Source organism: Carassius auratus, unplaced genomic scaffold, assembly GCF_003368295.1.
Source record: "Carassius auratus strain Wakin unplaced genomic scaffold, ASM336829v1 scaf_tig00217321, whole genome shotgun sequence".
Classification (NCBI taxonomy): domain Eukaryota; kingdom Metazoa; phylum Chordata; class Actinopteri; order Cypriniformes; family Cyprinidae; genus Carassius; species Carassius auratus.
Genome location: NW_020529000.1, coordinates 1 through 24,558, shown reverse-complemented (window position 1 = coordinate 24,558; position 24,558 = coordinate 1). Strand labels below are relative to the sequence as shown.

At 48.5% G+C, this 24,558-nt stretch overlaps 1 protein-coding gene across 1 annotated transcript; it reads left to right on the top strand.

Annotated features, from left to right (window-relative positions):
- On the top strand, positions 1-23,478 carry LOC113100655 (uncharacterized). The gene is made up of 98 exons (XM_026265277.1): positions 1-73; positions 214-332; positions 452-619; positions 735-934; positions 1,021-1,133; positions 1,440-1,446; positions 1,566-1,743; positions 1,894-2,102; positions 2,191-2,288; positions 2,442-2,470; positions 2,578-2,599; positions 2,725-2,752; positions 2,836-2,911; positions 3,002-3,148; positions 3,234-3,442; positions 3,536-3,639; positions 3,779-3,897; positions 4,017-4,184; positions 4,300-4,499; positions 4,586-4,698; positions 4,858-4,964; positions 5,130-5,306; positions 5,457-5,665; positions 5,754-5,851; positions 6,005-6,033; positions 6,141-6,162; positions 6,288-6,315; positions 6,399-6,474; positions 6,565-6,714; positions 6,800-7,008; positions 7,102-7,205; positions 7,345-7,463; positions 7,582-7,749; positions 7,865-8,064; positions 8,151-8,263; positions 8,423-8,529; positions 8,695-8,871; positions 9,022-9,230; positions 9,319-9,416; positions 9,570-9,598; positions 9,706-9,727; positions 9,853-9,880; positions 9,964-10,039; positions 10,130-10,279; positions 10,365-10,573; positions 10,667-10,770; positions 10,910-11,028; positions 11,148-11,315; positions 11,431-11,630; positions 11,717-11,829; positions 11,989-12,095; positions 12,262-12,438; positions 12,589-12,797; positions 12,886-12,983; positions 13,137-13,165; positions 13,273-13,294; positions 13,420-13,447; positions 13,531-13,606; positions 13,697-13,846; positions 13,932-14,140; positions 14,234-14,337; positions 14,477-14,595; positions 14,715-14,882; positions 14,998-15,197; positions 15,284-15,396; positions 15,556-15,662; positions 15,828-16,004; positions 16,154-16,362; positions 16,451-16,548; positions 16,702-16,730; positions 16,838-16,859; positions 16,985-17,012; positions 17,096-17,171; positions 17,262-17,411; positions 17,497-17,705; positions 17,799-17,902; positions 18,042-18,160; positions 18,280-18,447; positions 18,563-18,762; positions 18,849-18,961; positions 19,121-19,227; positions 19,394-19,570; positions 19,721-19,929; positions 20,018-20,115; positions 20,269-20,297; positions 20,405-20,426; positions 20,552-20,579; positions 20,663-20,738; positions 20,829-20,978; positions 21,064-21,272; positions 21,366-21,469; positions 21,609-21,727; positions 21,847-22,014; positions 22,130-22,329; positions 22,416-22,528; positions 22,688-22,794; positions 22,959-23,134; positions 23,284-23,478. Exons 1-97 carry the CDS (start codon positions 1-3, stop codon positions 23,058-23,060), a joined length of 11,634 nt encoding a protein of 3,877 aa, XP_026121062.1. The 3' UTR covers positions 23,061-23,134; positions 23,284-23,478.
- Positions 23,479-24,558: the final 1,080 nt, after the last annotated feature.

The following is a 24,558-nucleotide window of genomic DNA, read 5'->3' as shown; positions in this document are numbered from 1 at the left end:
ATGGAGGTGGGGCAACAACGGGTCGTCTTCACTGAATTTGTCAATCCCTTCCTCTCGAGAGATGACCTACCAGGTACTTTAAGCCCTGTCAATGTCTTGAGTTGCCACCCGTCATGCTGTAGTTCCTTAGGCATCCTTCAGCGTCTCGGCTTGTCATGGGTGTTTCGCCAGTTCAGTGGGTGTTCTGTCTAATTCCCCCAATGTTCAATCCAGATCCTGCCTGTCTTGCCAATACTACAAGCAGCGCTGACTGGCTGGAGAAGAACTTTGGCAACTTCTCCGTCTACGCTACCTTGGAGGATCTCCAAAGGCTGAATGAAAATTTCTCCAGCGTGAGTAACCTTTGGTTCGCTCCAGTTGACCTTGTGAATCTTCATTTTTTTTATGAATGCAATCTTGATTTGAAGTAAACGCCTGTGCTATACCATCTGCTGTCCATGTTGTGCTTCAGTTTGCATCGTTGGCGCTGCTGAGCCCCAGCCAAGTAGCTGAACTGACACTGAGCTCCGGAGCGTTGAACAACACCAATCAGATCGTCGCTGTGTTTGACCGCCTGGAGAATGGCAATGCTTTCAAGAACGTGGAGGAGTTTCTGACGACTCTAACCGCATCTCCTGAGGCAAGTCAATGAGTCAAAGTGTCTGACAGAGGTCGCGTGGAAGCCATGAAGACTAGCCCAAAGAACGCTACTTTCACGCAGTGCCATTAACACTCCCGGTGTTTTATCCCTGCAGATTCCCGATATCGCCCCCGCTGTGAGAGACGTGATGATGAACCGAACATTCGTGATCATTGAACTGAAGTTCCCGGAATTTGTGGCTCATGACTGGGAAGTGTGGTTCACCGAGAAGCTCATCCCTGTCCTCCCCAGTTTCACCGCAGAAATGCTGCTTAAGGTCACAGCTGGCATCAACTGCACCAACTACCATGTGATGTGAGTGCCTGAATGTGGAGAAAGGATCCTTGTCGATCTTCATCGACATGCCCACCTTAACACCCTTCTGTGACTTTCTGTTGCAGCGTTGAGGGAATGGGAGATGTTTTCTACAAAATGACATTCACCAGGAGGCAGGAGATAACCAGGGTTCTGGTGGAGCACCTGAAGCAATTTGCCGTCCGATTCAACAGTCCAGGTAGACCTTCCAGGACGTGCTTTCCCGGCACCTCTATGTTGCCGGGTGGCGTGCGTTGCTGGTTTTGTTTATGCTGACATGTCAGGGTTTTTGTGTGTCTGCTTCATAGCAGCGCACCGACACAGGCTGATCTTCTTCCACCCCTATTTTGAAAAACAGATTGCAGAAAGGACATCGGAAACGATGCTGAGTGGCTTGACATCAACTTGGGTCTATTCTCCACGGTGGCCAATTACACAGACCTCAAGGAGCTGAACATCAGTGGGGTAAATAACCTATTTTTATTATGTTTCTCCTTTCACACAGCTTTAAGGTAACCTTTGAATGGAAGTGATTTTTGGTTGTTTCTTTTTTTTTATGTCTTTGGGAAAGACCGCAAGTCACCAACAGTCATGCGTTATTTGCTTTGTGTATGGGTTTTGTTCACCTTAGCTGGCAGCTTTGGAATCCCTGTCACCTGACCAGAAAGCAGAGCTCCTGTTGGATCCGTCCACCGGTTGCTCTTGAAAATGTGACCGTGGTGAAGGAGGTGTTGAGCAGCATCCTGAGAGCCCCAGATGAGAAGCAGCTAGAGAAATTCTTTGAAACGTTCGTGGAGGTCAGCAAGGAGGTGAGTCTTTTTTCAACTTATCCCCCCTTTTTAATGCAATTTATCTATAATGGCTTAGACCCAGAATGTGCTGCTTGCGAGCAAGCAGGTTGTTCTAGAGGGTCCTATCGTGGTGCTGAATGTGTCTCTTCCCCCACCCTCCCCTCTCAGGAAAACATCGCCTACATCACAAACGCGGACGTCCGGGACGCAATACTGAACCTGACTTTGACGGCTCTGGCTCCCAAATTCCCTCTCTTCCAAACCAGTGACTATGAGCTGTGGTTCCAAATTAATCTCGTGGTCCTGCTGGCCAGCTTCCGTCCTTCAGTTTTGGTGGTGATCCCCGCCAACCTCACCTGCGACTCTTACGATGCAATGTAAACAATCCGGCTCCCTTGGTTTCTTGTCTTTATTCAGTGAGTAGACGTAAATGTTGAGCTTTTCCATTTTTGCACGTCTCCACAGATTGAAAGGCCTGGACAACGCTTTGGTGGTTCTCCCATCTGCAGTTGGAGCGGAGCTGAAGTCAAGCATAGACGAACTTCGACAGTCACCACCAGAAGGTATGGCCTGACCAGCTCTCTTCAAATACGTAAAGATCGCAGTGTTGTTCTTTGGTCAACCAAAAGAGTTCTTACCAAATGCAAGTGAATGTAAGCAATTTGCAAGTGGCCTCCCATTGACAGAAATCTTGTTTGTCTTGGTTTTCTCCTCAGGCTGCACGCCTCCTCGTCCTGTGGGTTTCGTAAGTACTTCATTATCGTACATAGGTTATGGGTACAGTTCAAGCCCATTAGAAGCTGTACGTGATGGTTTTCTTATATTTTCTTGCCTTGTCTTCCTTCTCACCAGTGCAAAGAGACAATAGTGGATGGTGAGTCAGATCACAGGATGCTAGTTTGCGATTGATAGATTTTCATCAGTTTGTGATAAAATCATGAGATGGCTAGTAAATTCTAGACCTCATCTTTTGTTTTTTTATGTTTGTTTGCTTTGCAGAGGTGAAGCTGTGTAGTGGTGTCAACAGGTGAGTATCGGTTTGGTGCCTGCTGAGAACAGAGATAGGCTTTAAAGTGGTGACAATGGATAACATGGTTTTGTCCCTTGCAGTGGTCGACCCGGGAGCCAGCCTCCTTCCTCGGATCAGCTGTGCAACTTCACCATCTCTAATTATGCCTGCTCATCGGTAAGTCTTCCATGAACGGTGCACCTGAATGCCTGTATTTGCAAAGAGTCCTGGTTCTCTGACTGCACGAATCTGTCCACTCTTTTAAAGGACGCATCATCCCTGTCCTCTGATGCTCTCGTCACGCTGCTGACTTGCAAAGTGCCGAGCATGAACAGCAGCGCAGAGACGTGGAAGCTTTTTTTCCAGAAAGTCGCGGGAGTTCTGGAGGTTGCTCTGTCAGCGTACTCCAACAATGTGAGTGACACCCCGGCTTGCTGGAACAGGAGATGAAGTGCTGTCTCTGGGCTCTACATTGAGATATGTCCCTTTGCTTTCACAGAACCTCAGTGGCCATCAGGCTGAGTCCAGTATTCTCGATGCCATCGGAGAGGTGAAAGTCAACAACTTCAGCGCCGCTCAACTGACAGATGTCAGCTTCATTAGCGACTGGTTCCAGGGAAGGCTGAGACCATTCTTGCCAGCGGTCTCCAGGGACTTCCTGTCCTGCCTTAGCTCCAAGAACTTCAGTTGCGACACCTACCAAGTTGTGTAAGTATCTTCAGTGCTCTGTAAATCCCGAAGTGGTAGTCAGGGGAGTGGAGTTGTGCAATCCTTAACGGCCGACGATCTCTCCCGAAATAGGGTGCAGGCTCTCAGTCGTCAAGCGTCCCTCATGGAGGTGGGGCAACAACGGGTCGTCTTCACTGAATTTGTCAATCCCTTCCTCTCGAGAGATGACCTACCAGGTACTTTAAGCCCTGTCAATGTCTTGAGTTGCCACCCGTCATGCTGTAGTTCCTTAGGCATCCTTCAGCGTCTCGGCTTGTCATGGGTGTTTCGCCAGTTCAGTGGTGTTCTGTCTAATTCCCCCAATGTTCAATCCAGATCCTGCCTGTCTTGCCAATACTACAAGCAGCGCTGACTGGCTGGAGAAGAACTTTGGCAACTTCTCCGTCTACGCTACCTTGGAGGATCTCCAAAGGCTGAATGAAAATTTCTCCAGCGTGAGTAACCTTTGGTTCGCTCCAGTTGACCTTGTGAATCTTCATTTTTTTTATGAATGCAATCTTGATTTGAAGTAAACGCCTGTGCTATACCATCTGCTGTCCATGTTGTGCTTCAGTTTGCATCGTTGGCGCTGCTGAGCCCCAGCCAAGTAGCTGAACTGACACTGAGCTCCGGAGCGTTGAACAACACCAATCAGATCGTCGCTGTGTTTGACCGCCTGGAGAATGGCAATGCTTTCAAGAACGTGGAGGAGTTTCTGACGACTCTAACCGCATCTCCTGAGGCAAGTCAATGAGTCAAAGTGTCTGACAGAGGTCGCGTGGAAGCCACGAAGACTAGCCCAAAGAACGCTACTTTCACGCAGTGCCATTAACACTCCCGGTGTTTTATCCCTGCAGATTCCCGATATCGCCCCCGCTGTGAGAGACGTGATGATGAACCGAACATTCGTGATCATTGAACTGAAGTTCCCGGAATTTGTGGCTCATGACTGGGAAGTGTGGTTCACCGAGAAGCTCATCCCTGTCCTCCCCAGTTTCACCGCAGAAATGCTGCTTAAGGTCACAGCTGGCATCAACTGCACCAACTACCATGTGATGTGAGTGCCTGAATGTGGAGAAAGGATCCTTGTCGATCTTCATCGACATGCCCACCTTAACACCCTTCTGTGACTTTCTGTTGCAGCGTTGAGGGAATGGGAGATGTTTTCTACAAAATGACATTCACCAGGAGGCAGGAGATAACCAGGGTTCTGGTGGAGCACCTGAAGCAATTTGCCGTCCGATTCAACAGTCCAGGTAGACCTTCCAGGACGTGCTTTCCCGGCACCTCTATGTTGCCGGGTGGCGTGCGTTGCTGGTTTTGTTTATGCTGACATGTCAGGGTTTTTGTGTGTCTGCTTCATAGCAGCGCACCGACACAGGCTGATCTTCTTCCACCCCTATTTTGAAAAACAGATTGCAGAAAGGACATCGGAAACGATGCTGAGTGGCTTGACATCAACTTGGGTCTATTCTCCACGGTGGCCAATTACACAGACCTCAAGGAGCTGAACATCAGTGGGGTAAATAACCTATTTTTATTATGTTTCTCCTTTCACACAGCTTTAAGGTAACCTTTGAATGGAAGTGATTTTTGGTTGTTTCTTTTTTTTTATGTCTTTGGGAAGACCGCAAGTCACCAACAGTCATGCGTTATTTGCTTTGTGTATGGGTTTTGTTCACCTTAGCTGGCAGCTTTGGAATCCCTGTCACCTGACCAGAAAGCAGAGCTCCTGTTGGATCCGTCCACCGGTGCTCTTGAAAATGTGACCGTGGTGAAGGAGGTGTTGAGCAGCATCCTGAGAGCCCCAGATGAGAAGCAGCTAGAGAAATTCTTTGAAACGTTCGTGGAGGTCAGCAAGGAGGTGAGTCTTTTTTCAACTTATCCCCCCTTTTTAATGCAATTTATCTATAATGGCTTAGACCCAGAATGTGCTGCTTGCGAGCAAGCAGGTTGTTCTAGAGGGTCCTATCGTGGTGCTGAATGTGTCTCTTCCCCCACCCTCCCCTCTCAGGAAAACATCGCCTACATCACAAACGCGGACGTCCGGGACGCAATACTGAACCTGACTTTGACGGCTCTGGCTCCCAAATTCCCTCTCTTCCAAACCAGTGACTATGAGCTGTGGTTCCAAATTAATCTCGTGGTCCTGCTGGCCAGCTTCCGTCCTTCAGTTTTGGTGGTGATCCCCGCCAACCTCACCTGCGACTCTTACGATGCAATGTAAACAATCCGGCTCCCTTGGTTTCTTGTCTTTATTCAGTGAGTAGACGTAAATGTTGAGCTTTTCCATTTTTGCACGTCTCCACAGATTGAAAGGCCTGGACAACGCTTTGGTGGTTCTCCCATCTGCAGTTGGAGCGGAGCTGAAGTCAAGCATAGACGAACTTCGACAGTCACCACCAGAAGGTATGGCCTGACCAGCTCTCTTCAAATACGTAAAGATCGCAGTGTTGTTCTTTGGTCAACCAAAAGAGTTCTTACCAAATGCAAGTGAATGTAAGCAATTTGCAAGTGGCCTCCCATTGACAGAAATCTTGTTTGTCTTGGTTTTCTCCTCAGGCTGCACGCCTCCTCGTCCTGTGGGTTTCGTAAGTACTTCATTATCGTACATAGGTTATGGGTACAGTTCAAGCCCATTAGAAGCTGTACGTGATGGTTTTCTTATATTTTCTTGCCTTGTCTTCCTTCTCACCAGTGCAAAGAGACAATAGTGGATGGTGAGTCAGATCACAGGATGCTAGTTTGCGATTGATAGATTTTCATCAGTTTGTGATAAAATCATGAGATGGCTAGTAAATTCTAGACCTCATCTTTTGTTTTTTTATGTTTGTTTGCTTTGCAGAGGTGAAGCTGTGTAGTGGTGTCAACAGGTGAGTATCGGTTTGGTGCCTGCTGAGAACAGAGATAGGCTTTAAAGTGGTGACAATGGATAACATGGTTTTGTCCCTTGCAGTGGTCGACCCGGGAGCCAGCCTCCTTCCTCGGATCAGCTGTGCAACTTCACCATCTCTAATTATGCCTGCTCATCGGTAAGTCTTCCATGAACGGTGCACCTGAATGCCTGTATTTGCAAAGAGTCCTGGTTCTCTGACTGCACGAATCTGTCCACTCTTTTAAAGGACGCATCATCCCTGTCCTCTGATGCTCTCGTCACGCTGCTGACTTGCAAAGTGCCGAGCAGCATGAACAGCAGCGCAGAGACGTGGAAGCTTTTTTTCCAGAAAGTCGCGGGAGTTCTGGAGGTTGCTCTGTCAGCGTACTCCAACAATGTGAGTGACACCCCGGCTTGCTGGAACAGGAGATGAAGTGCTGTCTCTGGGCTCTACATTGAGATATGTCCCTTTGCTTTCACAGAACCTCAGTGGCCATCAGGCTGAGTCCAGTATTCTCGATGCCATCGGAGAGGTGAAAGTCAACAACTTCAGCGCCGCTCAACTGACAGATGTCAGCTTCATTAGCGACTGGTTCCAGGGAAGGCTGAGACCATTCTTGCCAGCGGTCTCCAGGGACTTCCTGTCCTGCCTTAGCTCCAAGAACTTCAGTTGCGACACCTACCAAGTTGTGTAAGTATCTTCAGTGCTCTGTAAATCCCGAAGTGGTAGTCAGGGGAGTGGAGTTGTGCAATCCTTAACGGCCGACGATCTCTCCCGAAATAGGGTGCAGGCTCTCAGTCGTCAAGCGTCCCTCATGGAGGTGGGGCAACAACGGGTCGTCTTCACTGAATTTGTCAATCCCTTCCTCTCGAGAGATGACCTACCAGGTACTTTAAGCCCTGTCAATGTCTTGAGTTGCCACCCGTCATGCTGTAGTTCCTTAGGCATCCTTCAGCGTCTCGGCTTGTCATGGGTGTTTCGCCAGTTCAGTGGTGTTCTGTCTAATTCCCCCAATGTTCAATCCAGATCCTGCCTGTCTTGCCAATACTACAAGCAGCGCTGACTGGCTGGAGAAGAACTTTGGCAACTTCTCCGTCTACGCTACCTTGGAGGATCTCCAAAGGCTGAATGAAAATTTCTCCAGCGTGAGTAACCTTTGGTTCGCTCCAGTTGACCTTGTGAATCTTCATTTTTTTATGAATGCAATCTTGATTTGAAGTAAACGCCTGTGCTATACCATCTGCTGTCCATGTTGTGCTTCAGTTTGCATCGTTGGCGCTGCTGAGCCCCAGCCAAGTAGCTGAACTGACACTGAGCTCCGGAGCGTTGAACAACACCAATCAGATCGTCGCTGTGTTTGACCGCCTGGAGAATGGCAATGCTTTCAAGAACGTGGAGGAGTTTCTGACGACTCTAACCGCATCTCCTGAGGCAAGTCAATGAGTCAAAGTGTCTGACAGAGGTCGCGTGGAAGCCACGAAGACTAGCCCAAAGAACGCTACTTTCACGCAGTGCCATTAACGCTCCCGGTGTTTTATCCCTGCAGATTCCCGATATCGCCCCCGCTGTGAGAGACGTGATGATGAACCGAACATTCGTGATCATTGAACTGAAGTTCCCGGAATTTGTGGCTCATGACTGGGAAGTGTGGTTCACCGAGAAGCTCATCCCTGTCCTCCCCAGTTTCACCGCAGAAATGCTGCTTAAGGTCACAGCTGGCATCAACTGCACCAACTACCATGTGATGTGAGTGCCTGAATGTGGAGAAAGGATCCTTGTCGATCTTCATCGACATGCCCACCTTAACACCCTTCTGTGACTTTCTGTTGCAGCGTTGAGGGAATGGGAGATGTTTTCTACAAAATGACATTCACCAGGAGGCAGGAGATAACCAGGGTTCTGGTGGAGCACCTGAAGCAATTTGCCGTCCGATTCAACAGTCCAGGTAGACCTTCCAGGACGTGCTTTCCCGGCACCTCTATGTTGCCGGGTGGCGTGCGTTGCTGGTTTTGTTTATGCTGACATGTCAGGGTTTTTGTGTGTCTGCTTCATAGCAGCGCACCGACACAGGCTGATCTTCTTCCACCCCTATTTTGAAAAACAGATTGCAGAAAGGACATCGGAAACGATGCTGAGTGGCTTGACATCAACTTGGGTCTATTCTCCACGGTGGCCAATTACACAGACCTCAAGGAGCTGAACATCAGTGGGGTAAATAACCTATTTTTATTATGTTTCTCCTTTCACACAGCTTTAAGGTAACCTTTGAATGGAAGTGATTTTTGGTTGTTTTCTTTTTTTTATGTCTTTGGGAAGACCGCAAGTCACCAACAGTCATGCGTTATTTGCTTTGTGTATGGGTTTTGTTCACCTTAGCTGGCAGCTTTGGAATCCCTGTCACCTGACCAGAAAGCAGAGCTCCTGTTGGATCCGTCCACCGGTGCTCTTGAAAATGTGACCGTGGTGAAGGAGGTGTTGAGCAGCATCCTGAGAGCCCCAGATGAGAAGCAGCTAGAGAAATTCTTTGAAACGTTCGTGGAGGTCAGCAAGGAGGTGAGTCTTTTTTCAACTTATCCCCCCTTTTTAATGCAATTTATCTATAATGGCTTAGACCCAGAATGTGCTGCTTGCGAGCAAGCAGGTTGTTCTAGAGGGTCCTATCGTGGTGCTGAATGTGTCTCTTCCCCCACCCTCCCCTCTCAGGAAAACATCGCCTACATCACAAACGCGGACGTCCGGGACGCAATACTGAACCTGACTTTGACGGCTCTGGCTCCCAAATTCCCTCTCTTCCAAACCAGTGACTATGAGCTGTGGTTCCAAATTAATCTCGTGGTCCTGCTGGCCAGCTTCCGTCCTTCAGTTTTGGTGGTGATCCCCGCCAACCTCACCTGCGACTCTTACGATGCAATGTAAACAATCCGGCTCCCTTGGTTTCTTGTCTTTATTCAGTGAGTAGACGTAAATGTTGAGCTTTTCCATTTTTGCACGTCTCCACAGATTGAAAGGCCTGGACAACGCTTTGGTGGTTCTCCCATCTGCAGTTGGAGCGGAGCTGAAGTCAAGCATAGACGAACTTCGACAGTCACCACCAGAAGGTATGGCCTGACCAGCTCTCTTCAAATACGTAAAGATCGCAGTGTTGTTCTTTGGTCAACCAAAAGAGTTCTTACCAAATGCAAGTGAATGTAAGCAATTTGCAAGTGGCCTCCCATTGACAGAAATCTTGTTTGTCTTGGTTTTCTCCTCAGGCTGCACGCCTCCTCGTCCTGTGGGTTTCGTAAGTACTTCATTATCGTACATAGGTTATGGGTACAGTTCAAGCCCATTAGAAGCTGTACGTGATGGTTTTCTTATATTTTCTTGCCTTGTCTTCCTTCTCACCAGTGCAAAGAGACAATAGTGGATGGTGAGTCAGATCACAGGATGCTAGTTTGCGATTGATAGATTTTCATCAGTTTGTGATAAAATCATGAGATGGCTAGTAAATTCTAGACCTCATCTTTTGTTTTTTTATGTTTGTTTGCTTTGCAGAGGTGAAGCTGTGTAGTGGTGTCAACAGGTGAGTATCGGTTTGGTGCCTGCTGAGAACAGAGATAGGCTTTAAAGTGGTGACAATGGATAACATGGTTTTGTCCCTTGCAGTGGTCGACCCGGGAGCCAGCCTCCTTCCTCGGATCAGCTGTGCAACTTCACCATCTCTAATTATGCCTGCTCATCGGTAAGTCTTCCATGAACGGTGCACCTGAATGCCTGTATTTGCAAAGAGTCCTGGTTCTCTGACTGCACGAATCTGTCCACTCTTTTAAAGGACGCATCATCCCTGTCCTCTGATGCTCTCGTCACGCTGCTGACTTGCAAAGTGCCGAGCAGCATGAACAGCAGCGCAGAGACGTGGAAGCTTTTTTTCCAGAAAGTCGCGGGAGTTCTGGAGGTTGCTCTGTCAGCGTACTCCAACAATGTGAGTGACACCCCGGCTTGCTGGAACAGGAGATGAAGTGCTGTCTCTGGGCTCTACATTGAGATATGTCCCTTTGCTTTCACAGAACCTCAGTGGCCATCAGGCTGAGTCCAGTATTCTCGATGCCATCGGAGAGGTGAAAGTCAACAACTTCAGCGCCGCTCAACTGACAGATGTCAGCTTCATTAGCGACTGGTTCCAGGGAAGGCTGAGACCATTCTTGCCAGCGGTCTCCAGGGACTTCCTGTCCTGCCTTAGCTCCAAGAACTTCAGTTGCGACACCTACCAAGTTGTGTAAGTATCTTCAGTGCTCTGTAAATCCCGAAGTGGTAGTCAGGGGAGTGGAGTTGTGCAATCCTTAACGGCCGACGATCTCTCCCGAAATAGGGTGCAGGCTCTCAGTCGTCAAGCGTCCCTCATGGAGGTGGGGCAACAACGGGTCGTCTTCACTGAATTTGTCAATCCCTTCCTCTCGAGAGATGACCTACCAGGTACTTTAAGCCCTGTCAATGTCTTGAGTTGCCACCCGTCATGCTGTAGTTCCTTAGGCATCCTTCAGCGTCTCGGCTTGTCATGGGTGTTTCGCCAGTTCAGTGGTGTTCTGTCTAATTCCCCCAATGTTCAATCCAGATCCTGCCTGTCTTGCCAATACTACAAGCAGCGCTGACTGGCTGGAGAAGAACTTTGGCAACTTCTCCGTCTACGCTACCTTGGAGGATCTCCAAAGGCTGAATGAAAATTTCTCCAGCGTGAGTAACCTTTGGTTCGCTCCAGTTGACCTTGTGAATCTTCATTTTTTTTATGAATGCAATCTTGATTTGAAGTAAACGCCTGTGCTATACCATCTGCTGTCCATGTTGTGCTTCAGTTTGCATCGTTGGCGCTGCTGAGCCCCAGCCAAGTAGCTGAACTGACACTGAGCTCCGGAGCGTTGAACAACACCAATCAGATCGTCGCTGTGTTTGACCGCCTGGAGAATGGCAATGCTTTCAAGAACGTGGAGGAGTTTCTGACGACTCTAACCGCATCTCCTGAGGCAAGTCAATGAGTCAAAGTGTCTGACAGAGGTCGCGTGGAAGCCATGAAGACTAGCCCAAAGAACGCTACTTTCACGCAGTGCCATTAACACTCCCGGTGTTTTATCCCTGCAGATTCCCGATATCGCCCCCGCTGTGAGAGACGTGATGATGAACCGAACATTCGTGATCATTGAACTGAAGTTCCCGGAATTTGTGGCTCATGACTGGGAAGTGTGGTTCACCGAGAAGCTCATCCCTGTCCTCCCCAGTTTCACCGCAGAAATGCTGCTTAAGGTCACAGCTGGCATCAACTGCACCAACTACCATGTGATGTGAGTGCCTGAATGTGGAGAAAGGATCCTTGTCGATCTTCATCGACATGCCCACCTTAACACCCTTCTGTGACTTTCTGTTGCAGCGTTGAGGGAATGGGAGATGTTTTCTACAAAATGACATTCACCAGGAGGCAGGAGATAACCAGGGTTCTGGTGGAGCACCTGAAGCAATTTGCCGTCCGATTCAACAGTCCAGGTAGACCTTCCAGGACGTGCTTTCCCGGCACCTCTATGTTGCCGGGTGGCGTGCGTTGCTGGTTTTGTTTATGCTGACATGTCAGGGTTTTTGTGTGTCTGCTTCATAGCAGCGCACCGACACAGGCTGATCTTCTTCCACCCCTATTTTGAAAAACAGATTGCAGAAAGGACATCGGAAACGATGCTGAGTGGCTTGACATCAACTTGGGTCTATTCTCCACGGTGGCCAATTACACAGACCTCAAGGAGCTGAACATCAGTGGGGTAAATAACCTATTTTTATTATGTTTCTCCTTTCACACAGCTTTAAGGTAACCTTTGAATGGAAGTGATTTTTGGTTGTTTCTTTTTTTTTTATGTCTTTGGAAAGACCGCAAGTCACCAACAGTCATGCGTTATTTGCTTTGTGTATGGGTTTTGTTCACCTTAGCTGGCAGCTTTGGAATCCCTGTCACCTGACCAGAAAGCAGAGCTCCTGTTGGATCCGTCCACCGGTGCTCTTGAAAATGTGACCGTGGTGAAGGAGGTGTTGAGCAGCATCCTGAGAGCCCCAGATGAGAAGCAGCTAGAGAAATTCTTTGAAACGTTCGTGGAGGTCAGCAAGGAGGTGAGTCTTTTTTCAACTTATCCCCCCTTTTTAATGCAATTTATCTATAATGGCTTAGACCCAGAATGTGCTGCTTGCGAGCAAGCAGGTTGTTCTAGAGGGTCCTATCGTGGTGCTGAATGTGTCTCTTCCCCCACCCTCCCCTCTCAGGAAAACATCGCCTACATCACAAACGCGGACGTCCGGGACGCAATACTGAACCTGACTTTGACGGCTCTGGCTCCCAAATTCCCTCTCTTCCAAACCAGTGACTATGAGCTGTGGTTCCAAATTAATCTCGTGGTCCTGCTGGCCAGCTTCCGTCCTTCAGTTTTGGTGGTGATCCCCGCCAACCTCACCTGCGACTCTTACGATGCAATGTAAACAATCCGGCTCCCTTGGTTTCTTGTCTTTATTCAGTGAGTAGACGTAAATGTTGAGCTTTTCCATTTTTGCACGTCTCCACAGATTGAAAGGCCTGGACAACGCTTTGGTGGTTCTCCCATCTGCAGTTGGAGCGGAGCTGAAGTCAAGCATAGACGAACTTCGACAGTCACCACCAGAAGGTATGGCCTGACCAGCTCTCTTCAAATACGTAAAGATCGCAGTGTTGTTCTTTGGTCAACCAAAAGAGTTCTTACCAAATGCAAGTGAATGTAAGCAATTTGCAAGTGGCCTCCCATTGACAGAAATCTTGTTTGTCTTGGTTTTCTCCTCAGGCTGCACGCCTCCTCGTCCTGTGGGTTTCGTAAGTACTTCATTATCGTACATAGGTTATGGGTACAGTTCAAGCCCATTAGAAGCTGTACGTGATGGTTTTCTTATATTTTCTTGCCTTGTCTTCCTTCTCACCAGTGCAAAGAGACAATAGTGGATGGTGAGTCAGATCACAGGATGCTAGTTTGCGATTGATAGATTTTCATCAGTTTGTGATAAAATCATGAGATGGCTAGTAAATTCTAGACCTCATCTTTTGTTTTTTTATGTTTGTTTGCTTTGCAGAGGTGAAGCTGTGTAGTGGTGTCAACAGGTGAGTATCGGTTTGGTGCCTGCTGAGAACAGAGATAGGCTTTAAAGTGGTGACAATGGATAACATGGTTTTGTCCCTTGCAGTGGTCGACCCGGGAGCCAGCCTCCTTCCTCGGATCAGCTGTGCAACTTCACCATCCCTAATTATGCCTGCTCATCGGTAAGTCTTCCATGAACGGTGCACCTGAATGCCTGTATTTGCAAAGAGTCCTGGTTCTCTGACTGCACGAATCTGTCCACTCTTTTAAAGGACGCATCATCCCTGTCCTCTGATGCTCTCGTCACGCTGCTGACTTGCAAAGTGCCGAGCAGCATGAACAGCAGCGCAGAGACGTGGAAGCTTTTTTTCCAGAAAGTCGCGGGAGTTCTGGAGGTTGCTCTGTCAGCGTACTCCAACAATGTGAGTGACACCCCGGCTTGCTGGAACAGGAGATGAAGTGCTGTCTCTGGGCTCTACATTGAGATATGTCCCTTTGCTTTCACAGAACCTCAGTGGCCATCAGGCTGAGTCCAGTATTCTCGATGCCATCGGAGAGGTGAAAGTCAACAACTTCAGCGCCGCTCAACTGACAGATGTCAGCTTCATTAGCGACTGGTTCCAGGGAAGGCTGAGACCATTCTTGCCAGCGGTCTCCAGGGACTTCCTGTCCTGCCTTAGCTCCAAGAACTTCAGTTGCGACACCTACCAAGTTGTGTAAGTATCTTCAGTGCTCTGTAAATCCCGAAGTGGTAGTCAGGGGAGTGGAGTTGTGCAATCCTTAACGGCCGACGATCTCTCCCGAAATAGGGTGCAGGCTCTCAGTCGTCAAGCGTCCCTCATGGAGGTGGGGCAACAACGGGTCGTCTTCACTGAATTTGTCAATCCCTTCCTCTCGAGAGATGACCTACCAGGTACTTTAAGCCCTGTCAATGTCTTGAGTTGCCACCCGTCATGCTGTAGTTCCTTAGGCATCCTTCAGCGTCTCGGCTTGTCATGGGTGTTTCGCCAGTTCAGTGGTGTTCTGTCTAATTCCCCCAATGTTCAATCCAGATCCTGCCTGTCTTGCCAATACTACAAGCAGCGCTGACTGGCTGGAGAAGAACTTTGGCAACTTCTCCGTCTACGCTACCTTGGAGGATCTCCAAAGGCTGAATGAAAATTTCTCCAGCGTGAGTAACCTTTGGTTCGCTCCAGTTGACCTTGTGAATCTTCATTTTTTTTATGAATGCAATCTTGATTTGAAGTAAACGCCTGTGCTATACCATCTGCTGTCCATGTTGTGCTTCAGTTTGCATCGTTGGCGCTGCTGAGCCCCAGCCAAGTAGCTGAACTGACACTGAGCTCCGGAGCGTTGAACAACACCAATCAGATCGTCGCTGTGTTTGACCGCCTGGAGAATGGCAATGCTTTCAAGAACGTGGAGGAGTTTCTGACGACTCTAACCGCATCTCCTGAGGCAAGTCAATGAGTCAAAGTGTCTGACAGAGGTCGCGTGGAAGCCACGAAGACTAGCCCAAAGAACGCTACTTTCACGCAGTGCCATTAACACTCCCGGTGTTTTATCCCTGCAGATTCCCGATATCGCCCCCGCTGTGAGAGACGTGATGATGAACCGAACATTCGTGATCATTGAACTGAAGTTCCCGGAATTTGTGGCTCATGACTGGGAAGTGTGGTTCACCGAGAAGCTCATCCCTGTCCTCCCCAGTTTCACCGCAGAAATGCTGCTTAAGGTCACAGCTGGCATCAACTGCACCAACTACCATGTGATGTGAGTGCCTGAATGTGGAGAAAGGATCCTTGTCGATCTTCATCGACATGCCCACCTTAACACCCTTCTGTGACTTTCTGTTGCAGCGTTGAGGGAATGGGAGATGTTTTCTACAAAATGACATTCACCAGGAGGCAGGAGATAACCAGGGTTCTGGTGGAGCACCTGAAGCAATTTGCCGTCCGATTCAACAGTCCAGGTAGACCTTCCAGGACGTGCTTTCCCGGCACCTCTATGTTGCCGGGTGGCGTGCGTTGCTGGTTTTGTTTATGCTGACATGTCAGGGTTTTTGTGTGTCTGCTTCATAGCAGCGCACCGACACAGGCTGATCTTCTTCCACCCCTATTTTGAAAAACAGATTGCAGAAAGGACATCGGAAACGATGCTGAGTGGCTTGACATCAACTTGGGTCTATTCTCCACGGTGGCCAATTACACAGACCTCAAGGAGCTGAACATCAGTGGGGTAAATAACCTATTTTTATTATGTTTCTCCTTTCACACAGCTTTAAGGTAACCTTTGAATGGAAGTGATTTTTGGTTGTTTCTTTTTTTTTATGTCTTTGGAAAGACCGCAAGTCACCAACAGTCATGCGTTATTTGCTTTGTGTATGGGTTTTGTTCACCTTAGCTGGCAGCTTTGGAATCCCTGTCACCTGACCAGAAAGCAGAGCTCCTGTTGGATCCGTCCACCGGTGCTCTTGAAAATGTGACCGTGGTGAAGGAGGTGTTGAGCAGCATCCTGAGAGCCCCAGATGAGAAGCAGCTAGAGAAATTCTTTGAAACGTTCGTGGAGGTCAGCAAGGAGGTGAGTCTTTTTTCAACTTATCCCCCTTTTTAATGCAATTTATCTATAATGGCTTAGACCCAGAATGTGCTGCTTGCGAGCAAGCAGGTTGTTCTAGAGGGTCCTATCGTGGTGCTGAATGTGTCTCTTCCCCCACCCTCCCCTCTCAGGAAAACATCGCCTACATCACAAACGCGGACGTCCGGGACGCAATACTGAACCTGACTTTGACGGCTCTGGCTCCCAAATTCCCTCTCTTCCAAACCAGTGACTATGAGCTGTGGTTCCAAATTAATCTCGTGGTCCTGCTGGCCAGCTTCCGTCCTTCAGTTTTGGTGGTGATCCCCGCCAACCTCACCTGCGACTCTTACGATGCAATGTAAACAATCCGGCTCCCTTGGTTTCTTGTCTTTATTCAGTGAGTAGACGTAAATGTTGAGCTTTTCCATTTTTGCACGTCTCCACAGATTGAAAGGCCTGGACAACGCTTTGGTGGTTCTCCCATCTGCAGTTGGAGCGGAGCTGAAGTCAAGCATAGACGAACTTCGACAGTCACCACCAGAAGGTATGGCCTGACCAGCTCTCTTCAAATACGTAAAGATCGCAGTGTTGTTCTTTGGTCAACCAAAAGAGTTCTTACCAAATGCAAGTGAATGTAAGCAATTTGCAAGTGGCCTCCCATTGACAGAAATCTTGTTTGTCTTGGTTTTCTCCTCAGGCTGCACGCCTCCTCGTCCTGTGGGTTTCGTAAGTACTTCATTATCGTACATAGGTTATGGGTACAGTTCAAGCCCATTAGAAGCTGTACGTGATGGTTTTCTTATATTTTCTTGCCTTGTCTTCCTTCTCACCAGTGCAAAGAGACAATAGTGGATGGTGAGTCAGATCACAGGATGCTAGTTTGCGATTGATAGATTTTCATCAGTTTGTGATAAAATCATGAGATGGCTAGTAAATTCTAGACCTCATCTTTTGTTTTTTTATGTTTGTTTGCTTTGCAGAGGTGAAGCTGTGTAGTGGTGTCAACAGGTGAGTATCGGTTTGGTGCCTGCTGAGAACAGAGATAGGCTTTAAAGTGGTGACAATGGATAACATGGTTTTGTCCCTTGCAGTGGTCGACCCGGGAGCCAGCCTCCTTCCTCGGATCAGCTGTGCAACTTCACCATCCCTAATTATGCCTGCTCATCGGTAAGTCTTCCATGAACGGTGCACCTGAATGCCTGTATTTGCAAAGAGTCCTGGTTCTCTGACTGCACGAATCTGTCCACTCTTTTAAAGGACGCATCATCCCTGTCCTCTGATGCTCTCGTCACGCTGCTGACTTGCAAAGTGCCGAGCAGCATGAACAGCAGCGCAGAGACGTGGAAGCTTTTTTTCCAGAAAGTCGCGGGAGTTCTGGAGGTTGCTCTGTCAGCGTACTCCAACAATGTGAGTGACACCCCGGCTTGCTGGAACAGGAGATGAAGTGCTGTCTCTGGGCTCTACATTGAGATATGTCCCTTTGCTTTCACAGAACCTCAGTGGCCATCAGGCTGAGTCCAGTATTCTCGATGCCATCGGAGAGGTGAAAGTCAACAACTTCAGCGCCGCTCAACTGACAGATGTCAGCTTCATTAGCGACTGGTTCCAGGGAAGGCTGAGACCATTCTTGCCAGCGGTCTCCAGGGACTTCCTGTCCTGCCTTAGCTCCAAGAACTTCAGTTGCGACACCTACCAAGTTGTGTAAGTATCTTCAGTGCTCTGTAAATCCCGAAGTGGTAGTCAGGGGAGTGGAGTTGTGCAATCCTTAACGGCCGACGATCTCTCCCGAAATAGGGTGCAGGCTCTCAGTCGTCAAGCGTCCCTCATGGAGGTGGGGCAACAACGGGTCGTCTTCACTGAATTTGTCAATCCCTTCCTCTCGAGAGATGACCTACCAGGTACTTTAAGCCCTGTCAATGTCTTGAGTTGCCACCCGTCATGCTGTAGTTCCTTAGGCATCCTTCAGCGTCTCGGCTTGTCATGGGTGTTTCGCCAGTTCAGTGGTGTTCTGTCTAATTCCCCCAATGTTCAATCCAGATCCTGCCTGTCTTGCCAATACTACAAGCAGCGCTGACTGGCTGGAGAAGAACTTTGGCAACTTCTCCGTCTACGCTACCTTGGAGGATCTCCAAAGGCTGAATGAAAATTTCTCCAGCGTGAGTAACCTTTGGTTCGCTCCAGTTGACCTTGTGAATCTTCATTTTTTTTATGAATGCAATCTTGATTTGAAGTAAACGCCTGTGCTATACCATCTGCTGTCCATGTTGTGCTTCAGTTTGCATCGTTGGCGCTGCTGAGCCCCAGCCAAGTAGCTGAACTGACACTGAGCTCCGGAGCGTTGAACAACACCAATCAGATCGTCGCTGTGTTTGACCGCCTGGAGAATGGCAATGCTTTCAAGAACGTGGAGGAGTTTCTGACGACTCTAACCGCATCTCCTGAGGCAAGTCAATGAGTCAAAGTGTCTGACAGAGGTCGCGTGGAAGCCATGAAGACTAGCCCAAAGAACGCTACTTTCACGCAGTGCCATTAACACTCCCGGTGTTTTATCCCTGCAGATTCCCGATATCGCCCCCGCTGTGAGAGACGTGATGATGAACCGAACATTCGTGATCATTGAACTGAAGTTCCCGGAATTTGTGGCTCATGACTGGGAAGTGTGGTTCACCGAGAAGCTCATCCCTGTCCTCCCCAGTTTCACCGCAGAAATGCTGCTTAAGGTCACAGCTGGCATCAACTGCACCAACTACCATGTGATGTGAGTGCCTGAATGTGGAGAAAGGATCCTTGTCGATCTTCATCGACATGCCCACCTTAACACCCTTCTGTGACTTTCTGTTGCAGCGTTGAGGGAATGGGAGATGTTTTCTACAAAATGACATTCACCAGGAGGCAGGAGATAACCAGGGTTCTGGTGGAGCACCTGAAGCAATTTGCCGTCCGATTCAACAGTCCAGGTAGACCTTCCAGGACGTGCTTTCCCGGCACCTCTATGTTGCCGGGTGGCGTGCGTTGCTGGTTTTGTTTATGCTGACATGTCAGGGTTTTTGTGTGTCTGCTTCATAGCAGCGCACCGACACAGGCTGATCTTCTTCCACCCCTATTTTGAAAAACAGATTGCAGAAAGGACATCGGAAACGATGCTGAGTGGCTTGACATCAACTTGGGTCTATTCTCCACGGTGGCCAATTACACAGACCTCAAGGAGCTGAACATCAGTGGGGTAAATAACCTATTTTTATTATGTTTCTCCTTTCACACAGCTTTAAGGTAACCTTTGAATGGAAGTGATTTTTGGTTGTTTCTTTTTTTTTTATGTCTTTGGAAAGACCGCAAGTCACCAACAGTCATGCGTTATTTGCTTTGTGTATGGGTTTTGTTCACCTTAGCTGGCAGCTTTGGAATCCCTGTCACCTGACCAGAAAGCAGAGCTCCTGTTGGATCCGTCCACCGGTGCTCTTGAAAATGTGACCGTGGTGAAGGAGGTGTTGAGCAGCATCCTGAGAGCCCCAGATGAGAAGCAGCTAGAGAAATTCTTTGAAACGTTCGTGGAGGTCAGCAAGGAGGTGAGTCTTTTTTCAACTTATCCCCCCTTTTTAATGCAATTTATCTATAATGGCTTAGACCCAGAATGTGCTGCTTGCGAGCAAGCAGGTTGTTCTAGAGGGTCCTATCGTGGTGCTGAATGTGTCTCTTCCCCCACCCTCCCCTCTCAGGAAAACATCGCCTACATCACAAACGCGGACGTCCGGGACGCAATACTGAACCTGACTTTGACGGCTCTGGCTCCCAAATTCCCTCTCTTCCAAACCAGTGACTATGAGCTGTGGTTCCAAATTAATCTCGTGGTCCTGCTGGCCAGCTTCCGTCCTTCAGTTTTGGTGGTGATCCCCGCCAACCTCACCTGCGACTCTTACGATGCAATGTAAACAATCCGGCTCCCTTGGTTTCTTGTCTTTATTCAGTGAGTAGACGTAAATGTTGAGCTTTTCCATTTTTGCACGTCTCCACAGATTGAAAGGCCTGGACAACGCTTTGGTGGTTCTCCCATCTGCAGTTGGAGCGGAGCTGAAGTCAAGCATAGACGAACTTCGACAGTCACCACCAGAAGGTATGGCCTGACCAGCTCTCTTCAAATACGTAAAGATCGCAGTGTTGTTCTTTGGTCAACCAAAAGAGTTCTTACCAAATGCAAGTGAATGTAAGCAATTTGCAAGTGGCCTCCCATTGACAGAAATCTTGTTTGTCTTGGTTTTCTCCTCAGGCTGCACGCCTCCTCGTCCTGTGGGTTTCGTAAGTACTTCATTATCGTACATAGGTTATGGGTACAGTTCAAGCCCATTAGAAGCTGTACGTGATGGTTTTCTTATATTTTCTTGCCTTGTCTTCCTTCTCACCAGTGCAAAGAGACAATAGTGGATGGTGAGTCAGATCACAGGATGCTAGTTTGCGATTGATAGATTTTCATCAGTTTGTGATAAAATCATGAGATGGCTAGTAAATTCTAGACCTCATCTTTTGTTTTTTTATGTTTGTTTGCTTTGCAGAGGTGAAGCTGTGTAGTGGTGTCAACAGGTGAGTATCGGTTTGGTGCCTGCTGAGAACAGAGATAGGCTTTAAAGTGGTGACAATGGATAACATGGTTTTGTCCCTTGCAGTGGTCGACCCGGGAGCCAGCCTCCTTCCTCGGATCAGCTGTGCAACTTCACCATCCCTAATTATGCCTGCTCATCGGTAAGTCTTCCATGAACGGTGCACCTGAATGCCTGTATTTGCAAAGAGTCCTGGTTCTCTGACTGCACGAATCTGTCCACTCTTTTAAAGGACGCATCATCCCTGTCCTCTGATGCTCTCGTCACGCTGCTGACTTGCAAAGTGCCGAGCAGCATGAACAGCAGCGCAGAGACGTGGAAGCTTTTTTTCCAGAAAGTCGCGGGAGTTCTGGAGGTTGCTCTGTCAGCGTACTCCAACAATGTGAGTGACACCCCGGCTTGCTGGAACAGGAGATGAAGTGCTGTCTCTGGGCTCTACATTGAGATATGTCCCTTTGCTTTCACAGAACCTCAGTGGCCATCAGGCTGAGTCCAGTATTCTCGATGCCATCGGAGAGGTGAAAGTCAACAACTTCAGCGCCGCTCAACTGACAGATGTCAGCTTCATTAGCGACTGGTTCCAGGGAAGGCTGAGACCATTCTTGCCAGCGGTCTCCAGGGACTTCCTGTCCTGCCTTAGCTCCAAGAACTTCAGTTGCGACACCTACCAAGTTGTGTAAGTATCTTCAGTGCTCTGTAAATCCCGAAGTGGTAGTCAGGGGAGTGGAGTTGTGCAATCCTTAACGGCCGACGATCTCTCCCGAAATAGGGTGCAGGCTCTCAGTCGTCAAGCGTCCCTCATGGAGGTGGGGCAACAACGGGTCGTCTTCACTGAATTTGTCAATCCCTTCCTCTCGAGAGATGACCTACCAGGTACTTTAAGCCCTGTCAATGTCTTGAGTTGCCACCCGTCATGCTGTAGTTCCTTAGGCATCCTTCAGCGTCTCGGCTTGTCATGGGTGTTTCGCCAGTTCAGTGGTGTTCTGTCTAATTCCCCCAATGTTCAATCCAGATCCTGCCTGTCTTGCCAATACTACAAGCAGCGCTGACTGGCTGGAGAAGAACTTTGGCAACTTCTCCGTCTACGCTACCTTGGAGGATCTCCAAAGGCTGAATGAAAATTTCTCCAGCGTGAGTAACCTTTGGTTCGCTCCAGTTGACCTTGTGAATCTTCATTTTTTTTATGAATGCAATCTTGATTTGAAGTAAACGCCTGTGCTATACCATCTGCTGTCCATGTTGTGCTTCAGTTTGCATCGTTGGCGCTGCTGAGCCCCAGCCAAGTAGCTGAACTGACACTGAGCTCCGGAGCGTTGAACAACACCAATCAGATCGTCGCTGTGTTTGACCGCCTGGAGAATGGCAATGCTTTCAAGAACGTGGAGGAGTTTCTGACGACTCTAACCGCATCTCCTGAGGCAAGTCAATGAGTCAAAGTGTCTGACAGAGGTCGCGTGGAAGCCATGAAGACTAGCCCAAAGAACGCTACTTTCACGCAGTGCCATTAACACTCCCGGTGTTTTATCCCTGCAGATTCCCGATATCGCCCCCGCTGTGAGAGACGTGATGATGAACCGAACATTCGTGATCATTGAACTGAAGTTCCCGGAATTTGTGGCTCATGACTGGGAAGTGTGGTTCACCGAGAAGCTCATCCCTGTCCTCCCCAGTTTCACCGCAGAAATGCTGCTTAAGGTCACAGCTGGCATCAACTGCACCAACTACCATGTGATGTGAGTGCCTGAATGTGGAGAAAGGATCCTTGTCGATCTTCATCGACATGCCCACCTTAACACCCTTCTGTGACTTTCTGTTGCAGCGTTGAGGGAATGGGAGATGTTTTCTACAAAATGACATTCACCAGGAGGCAGGAGATAACCAGGGTTCTGGTGGAGCACCTGAAGCAATTTGCCGTCCGATTCAACAGTCCAGGTAGACCTTCCAGGACGTGCTTTCCCGGCACCTCTATGTTGCCGGGTGGCGTGCGTTTGCTGGTTTTGTTTATGCTGACATGTCAGGGTTTTTGTGTGTCTGCTTCATAGCAGCGCACCGACACAGGCTGATCTTCTTCCACCCCTATTTTGAAAACAGATTGCAGAAGGGACATCGGAAACGATGCTGAGTGGCTTGACATCAACTTGGGTCTATTCTCCACGGTGGCCAATTACACAGACCTCAAGGAGCTGAACATCAGTGGGGTAAATAACCTATTTTTATTATGTTTCTCCTTTCCACAGCTTTAAGGTAACCTTTGAATGGAAGTGATTTTTGGTTGTTTCTTTTTTTTTATGTCTTTGGAAAGACCGCAAGTCACCAACAGTCATGCGTTATTTGCTTTGTGTATGGGTTTTGTTCACCTTAGCTGGCAGCTTTGGAATCCCTGTCACCTGACCAGAAAGCAGAGCTCCTGTTGGATCCGTCCACCGGTGCTCTTGAAAATGTGACCGTGGTGAAGAGGTGTTGAGCAGCATCCTGAGAGCCCCAGATGAGAAGCAGCTAGAGAAATTCTTTGAAACGTTCGTGGAGGTCAGCAAGGAGGTGAGTCTTTTTTCAACTTATCCCCCTTTTTAATGCAATTTATCTATAATGGCTTAGACCCAGAATGTGCTGCTTGCGAGCAAGCAGGTTGTTCTAGAGGGTCCTATCGTGGTGCTGAATGTGTCTCTTCCCCCACCCTCCCCTCTCAGGAAAACATCGCCTACATCACAAACGCGGACGTCCGGGACGCAATACTGAACCTGACTTTGACGGCTCTGGCTCCCAAATTCCCTCTCTTCCAAACCAGTGACTATGAGCTGTGGTTCCAAATTAATCTCGTGGTCCTGCTGGCCAGCTTCCGTCCTTCAGTTTTGGTGGTGATCCCCGCCAACCTCACCTGCGACTCTTACGATGCAATGTAAACAATCCGGCTCCCTTGGTTTCTTGTCTTTATTCAGTGAGTAGACGTAAATGTTGAGCTTTTCCATTTTTGCACGTCTCCACAGATTGAAAGCCTGGACAACGCTTTGGTGGTTCTCCCATCTGCAGTTGGAGCGGAGCTGAAGTCAAGCATAGACGAACTTCGACAGTCACCACCAGAAGGTATGGCCTGACCAGCTCTCTTCAAATACGTAAAGATCGCAGTGTGTTCTTTGGTCAACCCAAAGAGTTCTTACCAAATGCAAGTGAATGTAAGCAATTTGCAAGTGGCCTCCCATTGACAGAAATCTTGTTTGTCTTGGTTTCTCCTCAGGCTGCACGCCTCCTCGTCCTGTGGGTTTCGTAAGTACTTCATTATCGTACATAGGTTATGGGTACAGTTCAAGCCCCATTAGAAGCTGCACGTGATGGTTTTCTTATATTTTCTTGCCCTTGTCTTCCTTCTCACCAGTGCAAAGAGACAAAGTGGATGGTGAGTCAGATCACAGGATGCTAGTTTGCGATATGATAGATTTTCATCAGTTTGTGATAAAATCATGAGATGGCTAGTAAATTCTAGACCTCATCTTTTGTTTTTTTATGTTTGTTTGCTTTGCAGAGTTGAAGCTGTGTAGTGGTGTGTCAACAGGTGAGTATCGGTTTGGTGCCTGCTGAGAACAAGATAGGCTTTAAAGTGGTGACAATGGATAACATGGTTTTGTCCCTTGCAGTGGTCGACCCGGGAGCCAGCCTCCTTCCTCGGATCAGCTGTGCAACTTCACCATCTCTAATTATGCCTGCTCATCGGTAAGTCTTCATGAACGGTGCACCTGAATGCCTGTATTTGCAAAGAGTCCTGGTTCTCTGACTGCTACGAATCTGTCCACTCTTTTAAAGACGCATCATCCCTGTCCTCTGATGCTTCTCGTCACGCTGCTGACTTGCAAAGTGCCGAGCAGCATGAACAGCAGCGCAGAGACGTGGAAGCTTTTTCCAGAAAGTCGCGGGAGTTCTGGAGGTTGCTCTGTCAGCGTACTCCAACAATGTGAGTGACACCCCGGCTT

Coding starts and splice junctions, on each gene's coding strand:
- LOC113100655 (XM_026265277.1), top strand. CDS start 1: ATGGAGGTGGGGCAACAACGGGTCGTCTTCACTGAATTTGTCAATCCC. Junction 4,500..4,585: donor TGCACCAACTACCATGTGAT/GTGAGTGCCTGA, acceptor TTTCTGTTGCAG/CGTTGAGGGAATGGGAGATG. Junction 6,034..6,140: donor CTCCTCGTCCTGTGGGTTTC/GTAAGTACTTCA, acceptor CCTTCTCACCAG/TGCAAAGAGACAATAGTGGA.